Source organism: Hemiscyllium ocellatum, chromosome 23, assembly GCF_020745735.1.
Source record: "Hemiscyllium ocellatum isolate sHemOce1 chromosome 23, sHemOce1.pat.X.cur, whole genome shotgun sequence".
Lineage (NCBI taxonomy): Eukaryota > Metazoa > Chordata > Chondrichthyes > Orectolobiformes > Hemiscylliidae > Hemiscyllium > Hemiscyllium ocellatum.
The window spans coordinates 43,123,528-43,145,369 of NC_083423.1; the positions used below are offsets into that span (position 1 = coordinate 43,123,528).

At 41.5% G+C, this 21,842-nt stretch overlaps 1 protein-coding gene across 2 annotated transcripts in view; it reads left to right on the plus strand.

Moving 5' to 3' along the window:
• LOC132826766 (copine-8) overlaps nucleotides 1-21,842 on the plus strand; it is a 359,716-nt gene that overhangs the window by 67,763 nt on the left and 270,111 nt on the right. For both annotated transcript variants that reach the window (XM_060842950.1, XM_060842949.1), the window contains exon 2: nucleotides 4,744-4,784. In XM_060842950.1, coding sequence (XP_060698933.1) covers nucleotides 4,744-4,784 — 41 coding nt within the window. The remainder of the gene's footprint in view (nucleotides 1-4,743; nucleotides 4,785-21,842) is intronic.

Below are 21,842 nucleotides of genomic sequence, written 5' to 3' on the forward strand. Positions count from 1 at the left end.
AACTAGGGATCAGTAAGGAATGCTGGCACTACTAGGGACATCCACATCCCACAAGTGAATAAAACCAAGATAGTCTTCCAAGTCAGGATGGTGTGCAACATGGAGGAGAAATGGGAGGTGATGGTGTTCCCACTTCTGCTGCCTGTGTCCTTTAAGGTGATTGTGGTTTTAGAAGGTGCTGTCATGGTGCCTTAGCAAGTTGCGGTAGAAAAAGTGGTAGATAGAATTATAGAATCCCTACAGTGCAGAAGCAGGCTGTTTGGCCCATTGAGGTCACACTGTCCGTCTGAAGAGCATCCTGCCCAGATCTTATCCCTGTAACCTTGCATTCCCCAATGGCTAACCCCCCCTAGCCTGCCCATCCCTGGAAACTATGGGCAATTCAGCATGACCAATCTGCCAAACCTGCTCATCTTTAGACTGTGGGAGGAAACTGAAGCACCTGGAGGAAACCCACACAGACACAAGGAGAATGTGCAAATGCCACACAGACAGTCATCCGAGGGTGGAATTGCACCGGGGTCCCTTGCGCTATGAGGCAGCAGTGCTAACTGCTGAGCCACCGTGCCCCCCCTACCCCCCCCCCCCCCCCCCCCCCCCCCGTTATCACTGTGCACTATTTGATAGAGGGATTGCATTTTGAAGTTGGCAGATGGTGTACTGATTAAGTGGGCTGCTTTGTCTTGAATGCTGTTGAGCTTTTGAGTGTTGTCAAAGTTGCACACATCAAACAAGTGGACTGGATGAGATTGACTGGGGCATGGCTAGTGTTGGAGTACAAATGCTCAGTTAGGAGGTTGTCGGGGCCTAAAATCTTTGCTTTATTCAGTATTTTTGGCTATTTATTGACATTAATGAAGAAAATTGTTTTACGTCAAGACTAGCACTGATAATTGTGGAGTCCTCAGCAGAAGATTGAAATCCATTTTGATAGTTTTGACTGAAGAGGAGAAATGTGCCTGATCAACATTAATTCCTCAACTATTATGCCTGTGAATTTATGAAGAAGATGGACATTTTAATTTTAAAAAGTAGCATGGAATATGAACTATTTGCCATGGGAAGATGGACTTTGGAGTACCTCATGATATAGATTACAGAGGGTGAACATCTCTGAAAGGGATGAACAACTATAATCTGATCAACTTTGTACAAATTCAATGCAAACAGATGTCTTTACCTGCACATGAAAATAAAGCATACCTGAACCGCCTTTAAATTTCCCTGTTCACACAGGGGTTAGGTTCACAGTGCATTTTATAAGGCAGGGTGGAGTTTGTGAGGAGTATGGGTGAAGAGACAGGTTGGTTAGGAAGTCTGACTCAGTTCTTCAACCGAATAATGCAGCTCAAAATCACCCCATTCCACAAACACCTCATCACCCTCTTATTTACCCTCAGATCACCATATCTCCTCAGTTTGCTCCTTTTTCAAATTCTTTAGACTGTTTCGCTAACTGAAGGTGTATTGTTAAGCACAATGGTGATCAATCTCAAACTATCTTTACAGAACATCATCAATGCAATAAAAAAACAGCCAGATTACAATGCAACATCTCATTGTGGTAATTGAAGGTGTGAAAGCATTTAATACTTAGCTTTCAGAATCTCAGCCCTCAGCCAGCTTCCCCACAGTGGTTACAAACACTCCAATCTGCTCCTATTTTTAGGGCTTACTGGAGCCAACACCTTAATCTGAAAATAATGTGCAGGAGAAATTACAGCTTTTCTAGGACTGCGTTTGCACGCAATGCATTTTCAACCCACCAAAAAAGCCACATGAAAATGCAGTATGGTTGGAAAGGCCAAGGAGAATTTATTTTCTACCATTTATGGCCTGTTTGGCACCTTCTGCTAGGAGATACAAATCTGACCTTTGTCTTCAGCAAAAGAGCAGCACTGTTCAATTTGTTACCAATAAAGGCTTTATTTGCAATTTGTTCAACTTGGAATTATTGGGTACAAACCAACATCAGACGTTGTTCAATATATAATTTCTGCCATTTCATGTGTTTTTTTACTGATCGATTGTGCAAGTAAGGGAAAAGTTCATTTCATGTCTCAGTATTGTTACGGCCTTTTCATTATCATATTGTATGTCTGTCTGTAAAAAGTAATTTCTCATAGAGTCATGAAACACAGAAACAGACTCTTCAGTCCAACCAGTCCATGCTGAACGTAATCCCAAGTTAAATTGGTCCCACCTGCCTGCTTCTGACCCATATCCCTCCAAACTTTTCTTATTCATGTACTTGTTCAAATGTCTTTTAAACACTGTAATTATACCCACATCCACCACTTCCTCAGGAAGTACATTCCATACATTCCACATGCTAACCACCCTCAATGTAAATTATTTGATCTTCATTTATTTTTTAAATCTCTGTCCTCTCACTTTAAAATGTGCCCTCTACTCTTGAAATCCTCCATGGTGGGGAAAAGACAACTACCATTAACTCTATCTACAGAGGAACCTCGATTAACCGAACATCTTAGACCCATGACCCACCCATACCCCCAGCCTAACACTACGGGCAATTTAGCATGACCAATTCACCTGACCTGCACATCTTTGGACTGTGGGAGGAAACCCATGCAGACATGTGCAAACTCCACACAGTCAGTTGTCTGAGGTGGGAATTGAACCCAGGTCTCTGGTGGTGTGAGGCAGCAGTGCTAACCACTGTGCCACCGTCTTGGGTGAGGAGTATTTTGCTTGGATAATCGAATGTTCAGATAATCGAATGCTAGTTAATTCGGTTTAGCCAAGCATCGGGACCTTGCGATTTGTCTAGATAATCTGAAATTCGGATAATCGGATGCTAAATAATCGAGGTTCCTCTGTATACCTCTCATTATTTTATAAACTTCTTTCAGGTCACCTCTCAACCTCCTACGCTCCAGTGAAAATAGTCCCAGCCTATCCAGCCTTTCTTTATAACTCAAACCTTCCATATCTGACAACATCCTGGTAAATCTCTTCTGAACCGTCTCATAAACTAATTTCCATTGGACTATGTCTCATCGGATGTCTTGTTCTGCATTGACTTTTTTTATTTCAATAATTTAAAATGCCATACTGGACTTCCAGTTTCCCATTATCAAATTGTCATTGCCTTCTGAAAATGAACAAAAGAAACCTTCATGTGTTTGACTTTGTTCTTATAAAAAGTCACATTGATAAATAATAACTAACGAGACTCTGAACCCTTTCATTGGGCCAATTGGGATTTTATGGCTGGTTTCAAGACTGGCCTAAATTCTGAAAATTGTACCTAGTTTTGAAAATGAAACAAATGGTCATTATTTTAGAGTGATGTTTTTATGTACCTGTAAAAAACTTAACATATTAAGTTGTATTTGTTGAATGGCATTTCATGTAGGTAATTCCAGCAATTTTTGAAGCTGTAAATGGAAAGCATAGGCAATACTATTCAATCATGTACTTTCCTTTCTCTTGTAATGAGCCAACTATTTGTTAATACATCTACCCACTTCAATATTGTGAACAAACTTTGACTTTGCAATGCTTCCAATCAATAAATTATTGAGAAAGATCAATTTTTTATTTTTGTCCCCAATTTTGCTTTCTTGTTTCATGTTTCTTTTATTTGAATTAAATTTTCTATGTCACATATGCTGTTGCTGCAACTAAAGAACACTAAGACTTTAAGATATAGGAGCATAATTAGGCCATTTGGCCCATCAGGTCTGCTCCACCATTTGATTATGGCTCTTATGTTTCTCAACCCTATTCTCTCGCCTTTTCCCATAATTCTTGATCCTGTTACCAATCAAGAACTTATCTATCTCTATCTTAAATACACTAAATGATATGGCCTTCACAGCCTTCTGTAGCAATGAGTTCCAAAGATTCATTATCTTCTCATTTCTAAAGGGTCGTTCTTCATGCTGAGGCTGTCAACATAGTTAGAAACTTTACATACTTGTTTGGGACTGGCTGTCAGATTTGATGAGAATATTGCCATTTGACATGTAAACTTTGGTTGTAATTATTGCAAAGCTAATGAAGTGCATGTCTCTGTGCCCTAAACAAATTAGTTTGGGCAGTTTCATCTGGGTTCTCTGAGATAAAGCCCACCCCATAATGTTACATTTCTAGTTGCTTGTTAATTGACAATTTTGTATAAGACTTTCTGACAACCAGAAAAGTTAGAATTAACAAGAGTTCCAATCCTTTTTTGCTAGTCTGCTCATCATAGCCCAATTCCTGAACATAATGTTAGGTTACTCTTGGTACCTCATTAAGTACTTGCTTTTGCTTCTGCTGTCTTCATCGGCATCTCATCACACATTTAATAGCCTTCAGACAAAACAATTCTGTTTGACTTCTATTTTTAATGTAACTTCCTAACATTTATTTTACCCAAATGCTTGAAATCTCTAATTTAGGTAAACTGTTCTATATGGCAAATTTACCAATCTTGGAAATCTCACTCAGGCTGGTATAGCAGAAAGAAGTATTTTGTGAAACAGTGTAGGGGTCAAGGTGCAATGGTGTGCTTTGATATGGAGCTTTAGCTTGTAGCTTGTCTGACAATTAGTAAATCTTGCCCATAGACAATGCTGAGTTCAAGTATTTAGAGGTTATAATTTGTCATGACATTCCAACTAAAGTATTTTAAGCTGTGGCAGGAAATCTGCAAAGTTGTCGCATACTTTTCTTACAATTTAAATATTAAACATGAGCTCTTGTTTAATGACAAATTTTGTTTCTCCACAGGAATCTTTTGGACAGAGATACATTTTCTAAGTCGGATCCAAGTAAGTAACTGGAGATTATTATAAACTATCTTTAGCCTGTCTGATCAACAATTAAGATAGTCTTAGCAATACTCTGTGAATCACTTCCTGCTACTGTAAACCACAAATGCATATTTTGTTTTCTATTAAAGAGATAATCATTTTAATAAGATTTGTGTTGTAACATTTCAAGTACCTATCCTGAACTGGAGGAAAGGACTGGATGATTTATTCTGTGATTTATTTCTTTATTCTTGTAAATTGATAATCCATCACATGATAGGCTCAATATAAATGAATGGGAATATGGATAGTAAATTTGCTCAACCAGGAAGGCTGTTAGGTAGGGTCCAGAGACCCGGATAATATTCTGGGGACCTGGGTTCAAATCCCACCATGGCAGATGGTGCAATTTGAATTTAATGAAAATAAAATCTGGAATTAAGAGTCTAATGATGACTGTGAATCCATTGTCAATTGCCAGAAAAATCCATCTGGTTCACTATTGTCCTTTAGGGAAAGAAACTGCTATCCTTACCTGGTCTGGCCTGCTTGTGACTCCAGACCCACAGCAATGTAGTTGATGCTTAACTACCTTCTGGGCAGTTACGGGTGAGTATTAAATGCTGGCCTTGCTAATGACGCCCTTGTCCCATGAATAAATGAAATAAAACCATGGGTGTGGATCTATTTTTGTAAAGAGGTTTAAAAATACCTAGGCCGGTTTTTACAGAACCATGACTTAAAACTAATATGTGTCAGAGAGCAGGTTTGCAAGTCTGCTGAAATGCTATTGGTAGTTTGTTTATATTGTACTTGTTTACAACAGGGAAGAGAAAATATTGGAAGCTATTAGCTTGTCTTTGGGTTTAGAATGGTCAAGGATTGGCTTAAGCTTAGAAATACCGAGAGATGGAAAACTTCTGGGTCGTTCAAAGATATGCAGATTCTCCTTGGAAAAGGAAAATATCAGAGTAGCTCAGGAAATAGGTTACCCCAGTGAAAGAGTACAGTTTTTAAAACTGCCAGACCACAAGTGCCTGACTGGAATCCTATGTATTATTAAAAGACTGAGAAAGTTTAAGCACTCTTCTGTGTGACTATTCAAGGAGAATTCTCCAGTTCAAAGGACTAGAATGGAGATAAAGCAACTAATTCAAACCTACAGATTTGATAGAGAATGTAAATGTTTCTGGATTTGAGGACTTGTGGACTGCTGGTATTAGGGAATAGATAGGATTTTGTTTTGCCAAGTGTTTTGAAATCTTTCAAACAATATTCTGTTTAGATAGCTTGGTATAGTTTGTTTTATATTTTATTTCTTTTGTGAAATAAACTCTTGTCTTATTTTTTAAACTGAATCTGTGGCCTGTGTGCTTCTGTTTCAGTGAAAGGCCACCTCATTAAAGTAACAAAGAACAAAATATAATCTATCAGGCCAGACTTTGTTCTGGGATCTGATTTATCCAGTAGTAACATCAGCTGGGATCATAACAACCGATATTAGATTACCTGCAGTACGGAAAAAGGCCCTTCGGCCCAACAAGTCCACAAAGACCCTCTGAAGAGCAACCCACTCAGACCCATTTCCCTATATTTACCCTGACTAATGCATCTAATATTATGGACAATTTAGCACAGTCAATTCATCTAAACTGCACATCTTTGGATTGTGGGAGAAAATCAGAGAACCCAGAGCAAACCCTGGGAGAATGAGCAAACTCCACATAGACAGTTGCCTAAGGCGGGAATTGAAACCAGGGCCCTGGTGCTGTGAGGCAGCAGTGCTAACCACTGAACCACAGTGCTACCCCAAATATATCATTATGTTTGAAAAAACTCAGATTACAAAGATAGAAGGTAATTATTTAAATGGAATGAGGGTAGACAGTCAAATTCAGTGTGAATTAGAGCAGGAACTTTTGTTATTTACAATGTTCATTACTGATTTAGCTAGTCTAGATCTGCTGATATTGGCAGCTGTTTTAGTTAAAATATTGCACGTTGGGATCATGCAGAAGCTCTGACAGTATTGACAGCAGGGGAACTGGTCAGGAAATTGAAACATCTGATGGTCAAATACACATCATCTGGAACCCTTTAAGAACAATCCCAAACTCCAAGTTAAACTTCAGATGGTTATGATTTACTAATCTGAATAGTTAGCCAGGAAAAGTGAGAGGAATTTAAACCTACTGAACCCGTGGCTAACCGTAACACTAACCCTGATCTCCAAATCATCACTGACCCCAGTCACAAGGTAGTGACCCCAGAACTTGCACTAATATCTAAAGCCCTGAAACTTCATCAATAACCCAAGGACAATCTCCTGTCCTTGACCAGAATGACAACATTTATGTGAGGCATAGCGACTCAGTGGTTAGCACTACTACCTCACAGTTTCAGGGACCTGTGTTTCATTGCAGCCTTGGGTGACTGTCTGTGTGGACTTTGTATGTTCTCCCAGTGTGTGTCCGGGTTTTCTCTGTGGTGCATCGGTTTCCTCCCACAGTCCAAAGATTATGTGGATTGGCTTTGCTAAATTACCCATAATGTCTAGGAATGTGCAGGCAAGGTGGATTACCCAGGGGGAAATGCAGGATTACAGATGGGGCTGCTGGGTTTGGGTCTGGGTGGGATACCCACAGAGGGTCGGTTCAGACTTGATGGGTTGAATGGCCTCTTTCTACACTGTAAGGATTCTCTAATTTGACATGAAGGGAAGATTTGACCAAGTGTGGTGTCAAGGATCCCAAGAGTCAATGGGAATCCAATTAACATCCTAGTGGTTACGATTGACCAGAAACTGAAAGGGACCAACTATATAAATACTGTGACAACAGAGCAGGTCAGGAATTCTGCTGTGAATAACTCATCACCTCTCTCCCAAAGCCTGGCAAGAACATAAAGTTCCAAGAAGCTTGACACCATCCAGGACAAAACATCCCACTTGATTGGCATCCTATCCATCACCTTCAACAATCACTTCCTTCACCACCGGCACACACTGGCAGCAATGTGTACGATCTACAACATGCACTGCCATTACCCACAAGAACTGTTCCTAAATGCATGACCTTTACCAGTTAAAAGGACAAATGAATGGCCGCAAATTATTCTGACCTGGAAATGTATTACCGTTCCCTGACAGTCACTAGGTCAAAATTCTGGAACTCCCTTCCTAACAGCACTGTGGATGTTCCCATTCCCTGGCAGTTGCAACAGTTTAACAGGGCAGCTCATCAATGGTTTCTCAAGAGCTATTAGAGATGAGTAAAAGTCACCCACATTCATTAGCAAATGAAATAAAAACACAAAGAAACGTTTTTGACACAAGCACTAAACAACCCCACTGCCCTGTGGCCGAACACTTCCATTCCCCATTCCACTCCACCAAGGACATGCAAGTCCTGGGCCTCCTCCACTGCCAAATTCTAGCCACCCGGGACCTGGAGGAAGAACACATCAATCTTCCACCTTGGGACCCTCCAACCACATGGGGGTAATCGCGATTTCACCAGTTTCCTCATCTCCCCTCCCCTCAACTTATCTCAGATCCAAGCCAACTTGGCACTACCTTCTTGAACTGTCCCAACTGTCCATCCTCCTTCCCTCCTATCTGCTCCACCCTCCACTCCGACCTATCACCATCACCTCCCCCACCTCCCCACCTTCATCTACCTATCACACTCCAAGCTACCTTCCCCCCAGCTCCACACCCCCTTCCATTTATCTCTCAGCCCCCTTGGGCTCCCCACATTCCTGATGAAGAGGTTTTACCCAAAACATCGACTCTCCTGCTCTTCCGATGCTACCTGATCTGCTGTGCTTTTCCAACATCATACTTTTTGACTCTGATCTTGAACATCTGCAGTCCTCCCTTTCTCCCACTAAGAAGCTTGCAAACTGAGCAGTAGCTGAATTTTTAACAAGATATGAGGAGATGCATTTTAACAGACAAAGCAAGATATGCAAAAAGTAAGAAACTGTAGAAAAACATAGGGTTCAAACAGAGGTACTGGTGAACAAATCATTAAAAGCAGCAAAGTAGGTCATTGTAGGTCAGCAAAGCAACTAAAATATAAGCTGAAAATGTGTTGCTGGAAAAGCGCAGCAGGTCAGGCAGCATCCAAGGGACAGGAAATTCGACGTTTCGGGCATAAGCCCTTCAACGTCGAATTTCCTGTTCCTTGGATGCTGCCTGACCTGCTGCGCTTTTCCAGCAACACATTTTCAGCTCTGATCGCCAGCATCTGCTGACCTCACTTTCTCCAACTAAAATGTAAACAAAGCACTGAACAAAAAGTGAAGAATTGGAGAAAGTGTGGAAAGCATTGCAGCGATGGCACCAGATTGTGAGATTACAGTTAGCAGGTTGGGGCATTTTCCTTCAGAGAATCTTGAGAAGAGGTCTTTAGTGTAATACATGAGTTGGCCAGGGTCAATTTAGCAGTAATGTTTCCACATGTGGCAGAAACCAAAGGTGGGAGCCAGAAGTAGAAAAATAGTTATTTGATAAAGAAGTAAAGAGAAATTTCTTCATTCAGAAAGTGTACATTGTAGAACTTGTGACCACAGAAAGTGGTTAATATGCAAATAATTTAGATGGTTTCAAGAGATAAAGAGATAAAAATACAAGAACTGAGGGAACAGAAAGATGAACTGGAAGATTGAAATGAGGTAAATGGAATGGGAGGAGACTCAGGTTTTATGCTACATACATCACAACTGTAGGGACAATAGCGTGTTTATTTTTGTACATTGCGTGAGCTAAATTTTCCCCAAAATAACTTTGGGACTTTATGGAAGATTTCTCTCCGTGAGCTTGAGTGAGTTTTCTCACTCAATTCACACTGCTCACATTGCTGTATATGCACCATTACCTCAGTGGCACTGTGTCCATGTTATTGTGCACTCCCCAGAGGCAAAGTATTCACTACAGCCAGGACCTTTCAGAATTTCCACTGCTGACACCATAACTGAAGCCCAGTTGTGTACCAGGACAATTGGTGCCAGCCAGGATTGGTTCTTCATTATACATGCAGTGGGAAAGCAATGAGAAAGAACAACTTCTGGTGGCACTAGTAACATTTCATTGCAAATAGAAGTTCACATTGTTATGTGTGTTGCTATATTACATCACTTGTCTGATCAATTACTATTGTAACTGCAGTTACAAGAATCAAGCTACACAGGTTATACTTAGTGACAGAACTTGCTATAACCCTGTCGAAGGGAATGCTGCTCTTCTCCTAACTCCCAACATAGTGGAACATCTTTTCATTATTCAGTGTGGGAGAATTGCATGTTGGAAAGTCTTCAAACAGTTAAAAACATTAACTTTTATTGAAGAACAACAAAACTGAAGAAAAATCTAACAAAAAAGCTGCACTTTCTTCTGGGAATGAACAGGAGCTTCTTGCCTTTCAAGCAACAATAAGTTTATAGTTAGTGGAGCTTCATCATCCAAACAACATCTGGTAGAAAATGAAGTCTCATCTGGCTTGTTCCATTTGATGTTGCACCACTCTACCATGGTGAAGGTGATGTTCCTCTTGCTCAGTGTTCTCATGTTCCTCCTCAGAAGAATGCTACTCCTCTCCTACTTTGCTCATAGATCTGAAAGAAGCTCTAGGGACCTTCAGCTGCGATGTCTTCATGTGGAGACTGTTAGGCAATTACTGTAGGTTGCTGCACTGGTCCTCAGCTTCTGGTGGGCCTAATTTCTTTGTGCCTTCATCGTACCATTGTTACAGTGATGATGATCCCTGCTGTGCCTGGATTCATTGGTCACAGTTCCAATGAACCTGTATGGGGTAATATCACAAACAGGACAGATCCTTAGTAATCTGTGCAGTCAACACTCGTATCACACACAACTGACAGTGTAACTGGCAGTTATACACACCAGTTTACTTGTTACATTGTCTTTCACCATGTTCTCTCTCCTCTCCCCCCATCCTAGTGGGACTGTCTTCTCTTTCAAGTATAGCAGTTAGACACACCATTGTTCTGTCATTCTCACAGTCTGATCACCTAAACTGAACTATCTTCCTTGGATTCCTGTCTGACCCATTGTGATCTCCAGCAGTTGTTGTTTTCAGTACAGATTTCAGCATCTGCAGTAATTTTCTCCAACAGTGTAGCATAATCCTCGGTACAGTGGGCCATGGAGGACTTCGACAAGGAGTACCATGGGATGCCTGCACATGGACCTTTTTACATAATGGACCTTATTCCAAAGCATGCAACACCAACCATGTTGCAAAAATACAGTAGGAGTTTGAAAGTGTGATAGGATCACTGAAAACTTTTACAGACCCCTCTACCCACAGTTCCACATCATCTAAGAAAAACATTATTGTATATAAGAACATGTTGTCAAATACTTTGTTTAAGGTGAGAAGGAATCATCACTATGCTCATCTGCAGCCTGTGAGATATTGATTTGCTTTGTGAATTATGACCAACTGGCAAGAACTTTAAGATCACCTGTGATCACTCCTGATTCACAGAGCTGCTTATGATCAATCTGCAATTGCATGGTTAGGATTGCTTGTGCCCAGGGTTTGTATCCCACACAGTTGGACACTGTATGTATTTCATGCAGGAGGCTAAGATACAGATGTCTTCAACCTGTGTTGTGTAAGTGCTTGAAAAATGAACTCGTCACTTAAAGATCCACACATCACTCACAAATACCAACCATGTGCTCAAACAGGAAGAAAACACTTATCCCACAAACTCCTCACAGCCAATTTCCATTTCCAATGCACATTTATAATTCACTGGAATACAGAAAGCACACAGTTCACATTTGGCGGAGCGAGTCACAGACTCAGCCTGGTAACCAGGGCCCCCCGAGTCTCCATGTTTCATTCTTCCTTGTTGTTGAGTTTGTCAGTACTTAATTTTCACACACAGCTTTTAGTTATGACATCATGTCTAAACAATATTCCCCAAGCCCCTGCCTGACAGATGAGAATGTAGGAGGCATGGTTAGTAAATTTGTGGATGGCACTAAAATTGGTGCATAGCAGACAGTGAAGAAGGCTATCTGAGAGTATCTTGATCAGCTGGGCCAATGGGTCAAGGAGTGGCAGATGGAGTTTGATTTAGGTAAATGCAAGGTGTTGCATTTTGGTAAGACAAACTAGGGCAGCACTTACATAGTTAATGTAGAACCTGGGAGGTGTCAACGAACAGAGAGACTTAGAGATGTGGATACTGGGCTCCTTGAATGTGGCATCACAGATAGACAGGATGGTGGACAGTGATTGGAATGCTTGCCTTCTGTTGGTAAATATGTTCACTAAAAGAGTTGGGACATCATGTTGCGATTGTACAAGACGTTGGTGAGGCCACTTTTTGGAGTATTGTGTATAATTCTCGTTGCTGTTCTATAGGAAGGATATTATTAAAGTGGAAAGGGGACAGAGGAAGATTTACAAGGATGTTGCCAGGACTGGAGGGTTTGAGGGAGAGGCTGGTTAGGCTGGGATTTTGTTTTGTCATGGAGCATTGGAGACTGAGTATGTTGACCTTATAGAGCTTTTATAAAATCATGAGGTGATAGATAAAGTGAATAGCCAAGGTCTTTTCCCACAGTGGGGGAGTCCAAATCTAGAGGCATAGTTTAAGGTGAGAGGGGAAAGATTTAAAAGGGATCTGAAGGGCAATGTTTTCACACAGATGATGGTGCATATGTGGAATGAGCTGCTAGAGGAAGTGGTAAAGGTGAATTCAATTACAACATTCAAAAATGACTTTGGGACAGGTACATGAATAATAAAGGTTTAGAAAGAAATGGGCCAAACACAAGGACGAGTTCAGTTTAAGAAACCTTTTGGCATGGACGATGGGTCTGTTTTGTGTTGTATGACTCAATGACTCTGTTTTCCAAGACACTGCCATTTCCCAACCTTATATAGTGAAATGCCTCCCTTCACAATTATTGCCCCTCCTCATCCCACCACACTGCATCCAATCCACCCAATGACATCCCAAACATCTAAATCATAGCAATGGCCCATGATACCCCCCTGAACTTCACTGATCTGACCCCAAGGACTGATGGTGACCCACAGGCATGATCAATTGGGGCATATAGTCTGACTGATGAGTGACTGGGTTCCTGACTGATCTCTGTGCAGGTTTCTGACTGACATTTTGCACTTTGGTGAAGTGTGGCTGAATTGCACTGGACCTGTGCAACTAGCCAGGTTCACTGTCTGTACTGTGTTGATACAGATTCTCTGACACTGACAACCCAAAGTGGCCAACTGACTATGTCCAAACTTCTAGACTGTTAGTGGACTGTGCTAGAAACCTTTGACTTGATCAGTGATTACTCCCCTTGGAGTTTGGTTGAAGCATTTCCAATACGTTTGCCATGTCAATTGCTGGCACATAGTTAAGGTGTGACAATGACACAATGTGCTGTACAGCAACATCTCCTGTACTAAAAGGAAAGACAAGTCACAAATACTGTGAGTCTTTAAGCTTTGGCCAAGGGGCCAATGCGTGAAAAGGCAGGGCAGCGATGCTGTGTGCATCCAAGTAGGTGCAAAGTGAATGAACACAAACACATAAAAACAGAAATTGCTGGAGAACATCAGCAGCATCTATGGAGAGACAAATATGTCCAATGACACTTCTTCAGAACTAGACTTAAAATGCTAACTTTGCTTTCTCTACACAGATACTGCCTCAATTTCTCCAGCAATTTCTGTTTTGGTTTCAGATTCCAGCATCTGCAGTTTTTTTATCATATAAGAGTAGCCTTGAGATACACCCTGGCCCAATCCATGAGATAATCGCTTGTCAGAGGAACATAGGAACAAAATTAGACCATTCAGGCTATTGAGTCTGCCCCAGCATTCAATCTAATCACAGCTGATTGAGTGTTTCATGTTCTTTTTCCAGCCCATACCCCTGTATGCCACTGGTCGTTGAAATTTATCAATCTCTATCTTAAAACATATTCAAAGACAGGGTTTTCACTGTCCTCTGTAGTGGATAATTCTAAGGGTTCACAATCTTCTGTGAGTAAAGTGTTGTGGCAGCAACATTATAATGAAGGCTACTGATGCATTTGAATATGTAGCATTGAATCACAGAACAGTATTGTAAGTGGGTGGGCGATGTGCCACAATGATATGGAGAGGCTGGAACTTCTCTGATGCCAACCTTCATTAGTGAGATGCTGTGGAGGGGCATTTGGTTTACAGGTGGCTGCTGCCCACGAAGGCCGGCTAAAATGTTGAGGTCTACCCTCCAAGACAGCGAGCTCGGGTTTGCCAAGAACATACTCTGACTTTATTGTCAGGAATTGTCACTGTTTGGTTTCTATGTCGAGAATAGGAAATCCCATATCCATAAAGTGTTAGTGAAATGTTGATGAATTCAAATAGGCCTTTCACAGCTCTCTTTTCTTCCAGTTCAAAACTTGGTTGCAGTATCAAACTATTTTTTTCTTGAAACTGATAATCGTATTTTACTGATCTTGCCTTATTTTTGCAACTGACTCTCCAATGCCCACATCGTTCAGGGATTGGGAAAGTTCTGCCCATTGTGTTATGCTTTTTAATCCTGCATCTTTTTCTTATTCCAACACACTTTCAAAAAGGCCAGATCCTACAAATTATTTTCTATATTACATTTCCTTTACTGTGGATTAAAAACTTAAAAATACTGGTCAAAATAAAGGAATGAACTGTAGCTTAGTTCAGTGGCGTTTTAATTTGAAATTAATTTTTAATTTTCAAAACTGAGTAACTTTGGATAATTATGCTATTTAATGTGGATAATATCGAAATGGAATGTTTGAAAATGTTTATAATATTGATAATTTCAAAAACACTAGGTGAATTATTTGATATGTCCCTGACAAGAAGGAGTTGTGAATTGAACAACTATCTTCTCTCCTCCCCATAACAGGAGCTTGTTTTTTTTTCTTATTTTCCTTACCTTTTGAAAAATAGCTGGTTCTGTCTTCAAAGCTTGTCTGAAGTCCAGTCTATAATGACCCACAACAAATTCTCTAGGGTTAAAAAAAAGTAAGTAGTTATTCTTGCATTCAAAACCTGGGAGAAGAGTTCATCACACACATTCACACAGACATACATTTGAGAAAGAAAGAACAGAAAAGTAAAAGAGAAAAGCTACAAACTACAAATTACGGAAACTCAAAGATATCTGGGTCTGTTCTTGTGGGTTAGAGAAACCAAGAAGTACAAGTCCAGTTAAGGTTTTTTCAATAAATTGAGCACAGTTACAGGAGCTTAGACACAGTCATATTGCTGTTGAAGGTCTAATTGTAAACTGTAAATTATAGGCATAGTTCAAACACAAGGATTTGTAGGCGAGATTGCTGCATCAGCCAGTTCTCCACAAAGGGAGTCATTGAAACCCATTGTTAGTTATCTTACTCTTTTGCAGACATCAGACTTTTGTGAGATATGGAGATCAGAGGCAGTTTTTTGGTTGAACTGGGACTGTTTTCTGTTCTGCTGCTATAAAAAGAAACTCATGAACAAATGTCAAAGCTGTAGAAGTGAAGACAGTTTAAACAAACCAGTAGCTTCAGCCATGTTATTGAGATTACAATGATATGGTTGTGATGCAACAAAAGGAATTGCTGGAAAAAGTCAGCAGCTCTGGAGTATCTGTGAGGAGTAAGCAGGGTTTCGAGTCTACTGGCTCTTCAGCATAACTAATGTGGTTTGGATGTTGCCTTATCAGAAATTACTGGTTGTTTGAAGCAGAAATATACAGACATTTGCAGTTAGCTGACTAACAATGGGCTCCCTTTGTGAAGAACTGGCTGATGCAGCAATCCCACCTACAAATCCTTGTGTTGGCTTGACTGGAAGATTCATAAAATGCAAAGAATGTCATAATTCAGGGAATGCATGTAAACTCTTATCTGCTGGTTGCTGCTGGTCAGAATTTTACGGAGGTTGTGTTCAAATGGCATCCATGTTGTCAAGTTTCCATTGCTAAAGAAAAGTAAAACAAGAGAATAATAAACCAGATTTAAATTAGGGTCTCTCTCTTCCTGCCCTTTAAGTATTATAGGTAAAAGTAATATCATAGGGTGATAGAGATATACAGCATGGAAACAGACCCTTTGGCTCAACCAGATATCCTATATAAATCAACTCCCATTTGCCAGCACTTGGCCCCTATCCCTCTAAGCCCGTTCTATTCATATATCATTCAGAAGTCTTTTAAATGTCATAATTGTACCAGCCTCCACTACTTCCTCTGGCAAATCATTCTTTACATGCATCACTCTCTGCATTGAAAAGTTGCCCCTTAGGTCCCTTTTAAATCTCTCCCCTCTCCCCTTAATCCTGTGCTGTCTAGGTTTGGACTGCCTCACTGGGGAAAAGACTATTTATTTACCCTATCCATGACCCTCATGATCTTATAAACCACTGCAAGATCACTCCTTAGCCTCTGACTGTGCAGGGAAAATAGCACAGCCTATTCAGCCTCTTCCTATAGCTCAAACCCTCCAATCCTGGGAACATCCTTCTAGATCTTTTCTGAACCTTTTCAAGTCTCACAACATGCTTCCTATAGGAGAGAGACCTGAACTGCATGCAATATTCCAAAACTGGCCTAACCAATGTCCTGTACAACCGCAACGTAACCTCAAAATTTCTATACTCAGTGTTCTGAACAACATAGGAAAGCATACCAAATGTCTTCTTCACTATCTTATCTACCCTGCGACTCAACTTGCAAGGAACTACGAACCTGCATTCCAAGGTCTCTTTGTTTAGCAACATACCCCAGGATCTTCCCATTAATTGAATAAAGTTCTGCCCTGATTTGCGTTTCAAAATGCAGCATATCGTACTTATCTAAATTAAACTCCATCAGCCACTCCTTGGCCCATTGGTGTATTTTAACTAGGGTTGATATGGCCTTTGTGAAAACCTATATGGATTGACGGTATGTGGACATGGCCCATTAATGTTTCTATAAGACGTAAGTGAATGTGCACGCCCTGGATTTTCCAATGGCTAGACAGTTGTTATTCCAATAGATGGGAGTTGTGCATGGAGACTCTACAGAATCCCCTTGGTCGCAGATTCCGAAGGATATGCCCAGGAAATTGAAGATTCTGATGGGAAATTGCCTGAGCCTGGACCTTTCTGAAACTATCCATTTAAATTGTAGGTTTGGCCAATTCCAATGAAACTAAGTAAATAATTACTCAGGAAGTGCAAATGTATTAAATATAATGAGTAGAACCTTATAGCGGTCTGAACGATGTGAACTATGATGGGATTTGTGGCAGTATCAGATAAGAAGCTGAATGGAGTGTTTGTGAACCGTATCAGAGTATGATAAGCTATAGTGTAGAAGGGATGGTTAGTGGCTTCCACACGGGGAGCAAAGAAGAGTAAGGTGTGTATCATTAAAGAGTTTTGGAAGGACAGTTGCAGGTGAAGTTCAGTATGATGGGTCTCCACATGGCAAAGGTGTAAGGAATGAGTGGAAATGGGCAGCTGAGGCAATGTGAGAGATAGCAGGGCATTGAGGCTCTGAGGAGGTGTGATTACCTGGCAACCAAGTGGAGCCTGGTACTGGGACTGGCGGTGTCCAGCATGAACTGTGTTTCCTATCCTTATTTTCAGCTCCCTAGATATGAAATACTGTACTACTGGAAAATAACTAGGACAATGTTCAGGGCGGGCAGAGTCAGTGTCAGTTGATGGTCAAGGAAGGAACAAAAACATGAAGTATCCGTGCAAAAACTTGAGCTACGTTTAATTTGCAATCATTTCATTGACCATTTGCTACTTGGGATGAAGGTGCTTCGGAGTCAGATGCTGGTGAAAGATGAGTTTCACCATGCCATCTGTGCTTATTGCTTAAGCGTTGGCATCTCAATGAAATTGAAACAATGACTTAACAAAGTGACCAATGCTGGCATTATTTGTGCAATTTTCAGTAGTACTGTGGGTAGTGCACGCTATCACCTCACCATCTGACAGGTAAGTATAACGATAGTTGAGAAGTGAGAAGTTGAATGACTGAGTAGTTTTGAGATGGGAAGGGGATTAGAGCATAGCAAGCACTCACTTTTGATGTAGTGTTCTGGTCCCTCAGCTAGTGTGGTATGTACTGAGGCTGCAACTGAATAAATGATGGAGACATGACCATTGTAATTGAAGTGCAGCACGTCTCACTTTATCGTTGTTTGCAAGGCATTTCACTGATTACTCTTCTGAGACCTCAGAACCTCCTTCACTCCTTGTGTTTCTAAGCTGGATCATTTCCACTGAGAGTCCTGAGTCCTTCTGTTAGTAGGGTGTTGGTTTCTATGGTAGCCTTTTAGAGAAGGTGACATTGCATGCAAGAGGGACCAGTGCCAACAGCAAGCCCAGGAACAGCAGCAAGTCACTGTGGAGGATGAAGAGTTCATGGAGAGGTCCCAGCCACAGGGGGCCTCCGGAGGTGTGGGGATGTACAGAATGTCCGGAGATTTCCAAGCATAACTCCATTTCCTGGGAATAAGCAAGGCTTAGTGCTGGCTCTTTTTATCCCAGGGCATTGTGTTGGAACTGTCCTGGATATTGTTGTAGCTGAGGTCTGCAGGAGTGGGAGGCTGTCCCTTCTGGTGGTTGTGAAGGTGACAACCTCTGAACCTCTGGGTGACTGGCTTCTTCCAGAGAACAATGGGTGACTGTGTGTGTGGACTCTCGGTTGTGCACCCACTGATGTATCAGGACAGTGACCGATGCGAGGTCACACTGGTTCATTTTGTTTTCCCGTGAGGAGGTCAGGGCTGTAGCCTGGACAGGAGGATTCAGGAACATGGCTGGGATCCCCAAGGGTACAGGGTACCATTAACTGCACACACTTGGCACTGAGAGGGCTGTATCACAACACTGCAGAATTCCATTCCATTGATGTTTGGGTGATTTGCAATCACTGTTACCATTTCCTGGAGGTGTGTGCCCACTATCCTGACAGCTGCCATGACTCCTATGTCCTGGAGCACTGTCATGCACTTCATGCATGTCAGGAATCCTATACCATAGGCTGGTAACTGGGGGACAAAGGCTATCCGCTGCAACTATGGTTCAGTCACCACAGTGCAAACCCCTGACTGAGGGGAGCAAAGATACAGTGCTGCCCAAGCCCTGAGCAGCACCGTGGTGTAGCAGATAATAGAGCTGTAGAAGATGTGGTTCTGCTGTTTGGTGCAGTCTGGGTTGGCCCTCCAGTATATCCTGGACAGAGCAGGCAGCATCATCCTGCCTTTGCACAATTGGGGCAGGCAATGAAGTGATGTGCGGATGCTGAGGAACTGGGGGAATGGGAGAAGGCTTCCGAGGAATCTGGGAAAGAGAAAGCTCTCATTGTCTGTGACAGCATACTGTTGAATTGGGTGTTACAAACCATACAGGACCCAACTGGCACCTGATTCCAATGGACGAGAGCTAGGTGCCAGAGACTATTGTGGATTGTAAATAGCTGTTGACCATAATGCCAGCATTTGGCTTCCGTTGTTGGAGGTGATCATCAGCCTCTACTGGTTGTGTTAGTTTTCCTGTTTGCTGATTTAAATAAAAGCTCATGTTTTGAATGGTCTGATTGCTTGCCTATACATGATATTCCTCAAGTGGATAATGACAAGCTCCAGTCACTTTAGATGTTCAGTTGGGAAATCATTATAGCCCGATAAAGTGTTTGGCTTTGTGGATGAATAGTGACGAGGGTCACTGAATGTGTTGTATGTGTGAGGAGTGTCAGTCATGCTCGCTGCGAGTGTGACTTTGTGACCTCTGGGCTCTAACACTGCTGTTAAGGAGCAATGAAACCAAAGAGAAAATGCTGGAAAATCTCAGCAGGTCTGGCAGCATCTTTAAGGAGAGAAAAGCGCTGACATTTCAAGTCTAACTGACCTTTTGTCATATATGTATTATATGGTAAGGAGCAATGTTAGATTGCCAATTCTTGTCTGGCTGCAAAGCTGCCTTTCTAAGATGGCATGGGTACGATGGATACTGGTCTTTCAGGGGTACATCTGCTGATTGCCAAGTTGTTCTGGGAACATTGTGTGGTGAGGTGGGGCTGGAATCAGATGTGCTATATGCATGGGGTTGCGTAGGTCATTAATGAGGCAGGCTTAGTAGAATACAGCAAGGAAACGCACTGCACTTCATGGCAAAAAGTCCTTCATAAAACTCATAGTAAATATTTAACTTACCTCAAATTTCACACACAAGACTTTATCTGCCTTTCCCCACCTACCCATCGCCTGTACAACATTCCCCTGCTCTGGACCACTGTCCTCCCTTCCCCAGTCCAGACCTGATCTGCCCCCACTACCCACACTCACCCCAGATTTAATACCACTCTCCCTCCCCCCACCACCAAACAGATATGTCCTACACACTCCAACATATGCTAAACACTGTCCCCCTTACATCCTGGCACTCCACCTAGTGTCCAAACCCTTACCTATTGACATCCTACCAACCTGGCACCATAATCTTTACCTCTAACCCACTTAACCCATTATCCCACTATCCCACATGGCATGCCACTGATCTGGCACCCTACCCTCCCAGCACCCTAACCTCACATTTACCTTACTTACCATTTGACAGCAGCTGTTGGAAATGCAATGCTCTCTCCTTTAGTAAAAAGAAAAGTAGAATCTGTGGGATGAGCAATTCTGCTCAGAAATTCCAGCCCACAGCATGACAGTAAAATGGGCTTCATCTGCTGTAGCCATGTCAAAAACATATTCGACTGTGTCCTAATTAGATTTATTTATTGATGTTTCATTAGCCAGAAATAGCCTAGTCAGCTTAAAGTTTCATTGGCTTGGTTATTTTAATACAGTCCTTAATAAATCATCTGTAATACTAAATAATGCTGTCGTTAATCAAGAGATAAACTTATATGATTATATTATGGGTGCTTGAGTTTTGACAGTAACATCATATGCAGTAAAAGTGATTTAATATAAATGCAAATTCAGTCTTGTTTATTATTAAATACATTGATATGAAAACAGGGCTAATGGCTCGTGGGCTAAAATATATCTGCTCAGCAAGGTAATAAATGATCCCTTAATTGCAATGTTAATGTCAAAACAGTCTTCTGCACTTTAGAGATAGGGTAATATCCACTTATGGTCGGTGTAATAAAAGAATGGAAAATAAAGATGCAGATGAGTGGAGCAAATTACTAACAGCAGTAGGAATTCAAATATAGGGAGAGCAGAAGAATCTAATGAAATGAAATTGATCAAATTTGCAAGTGATACCACATTAGAGTCCAAAGTAGGATTCAAAGAAGCAGCACAGAAATTACTGAATGAGCTAGACAAAATATTTAGTTGGGTGGAACAACGAAGATCAAATGTAACATTGACCAATAGTGGAAACATGCTTGTCAAAGATAAAAATGGGTAATATCAGGTCACTAAAGTGGTCAAGAAGGCACACAGCATGCTTTCCTCCATTGGATGGGCTATTGAGTACAAGAATTGGCAGGTCATGTTCGGGTTGTATTAGACTTTGGTTCGGCCTCATTTGGAATTCTGCGTACGGTTCTGGTCGCCACATTACCAAAATGATGTGGATACTTTGGAGACGGTACAGAGGAGGTTCGCAAAGATATTGCCTGGTAGGAGGGTGCTGGCTATGAAGAGAGGTTAAGTAGATTAAGATTATTTTCATTAAAAAGACAGAGGTTAAGGGGGGAATCTGATTGAGGTTGACAAAATCATGAGAGGTATAGACAGGGAGGATAACAAGAAGCTTTTTCCCAGAGTGGGGGACTAATTACTCAGGGTCATGAGTTCAAAGTGAGAGGGGAAAAGTTTAGGGGAGATATGCATGGCAAGTTCTTTATGCAGAGGTTGGCTGGTGCCTGGAACGCCTTGCCAGTGGAGGTGGTAGAGGCGGGCACGATAGCATCATTTGCGATGTATCTAGACAGGTACATGAATGGGCAGGGAGCAAAGGGATACAGATCCTTAGAAAATAGGCAACAGGTTTAGGTAGAGCATCTGGATCGTCCAAGGCTTGGAGGGCTGAA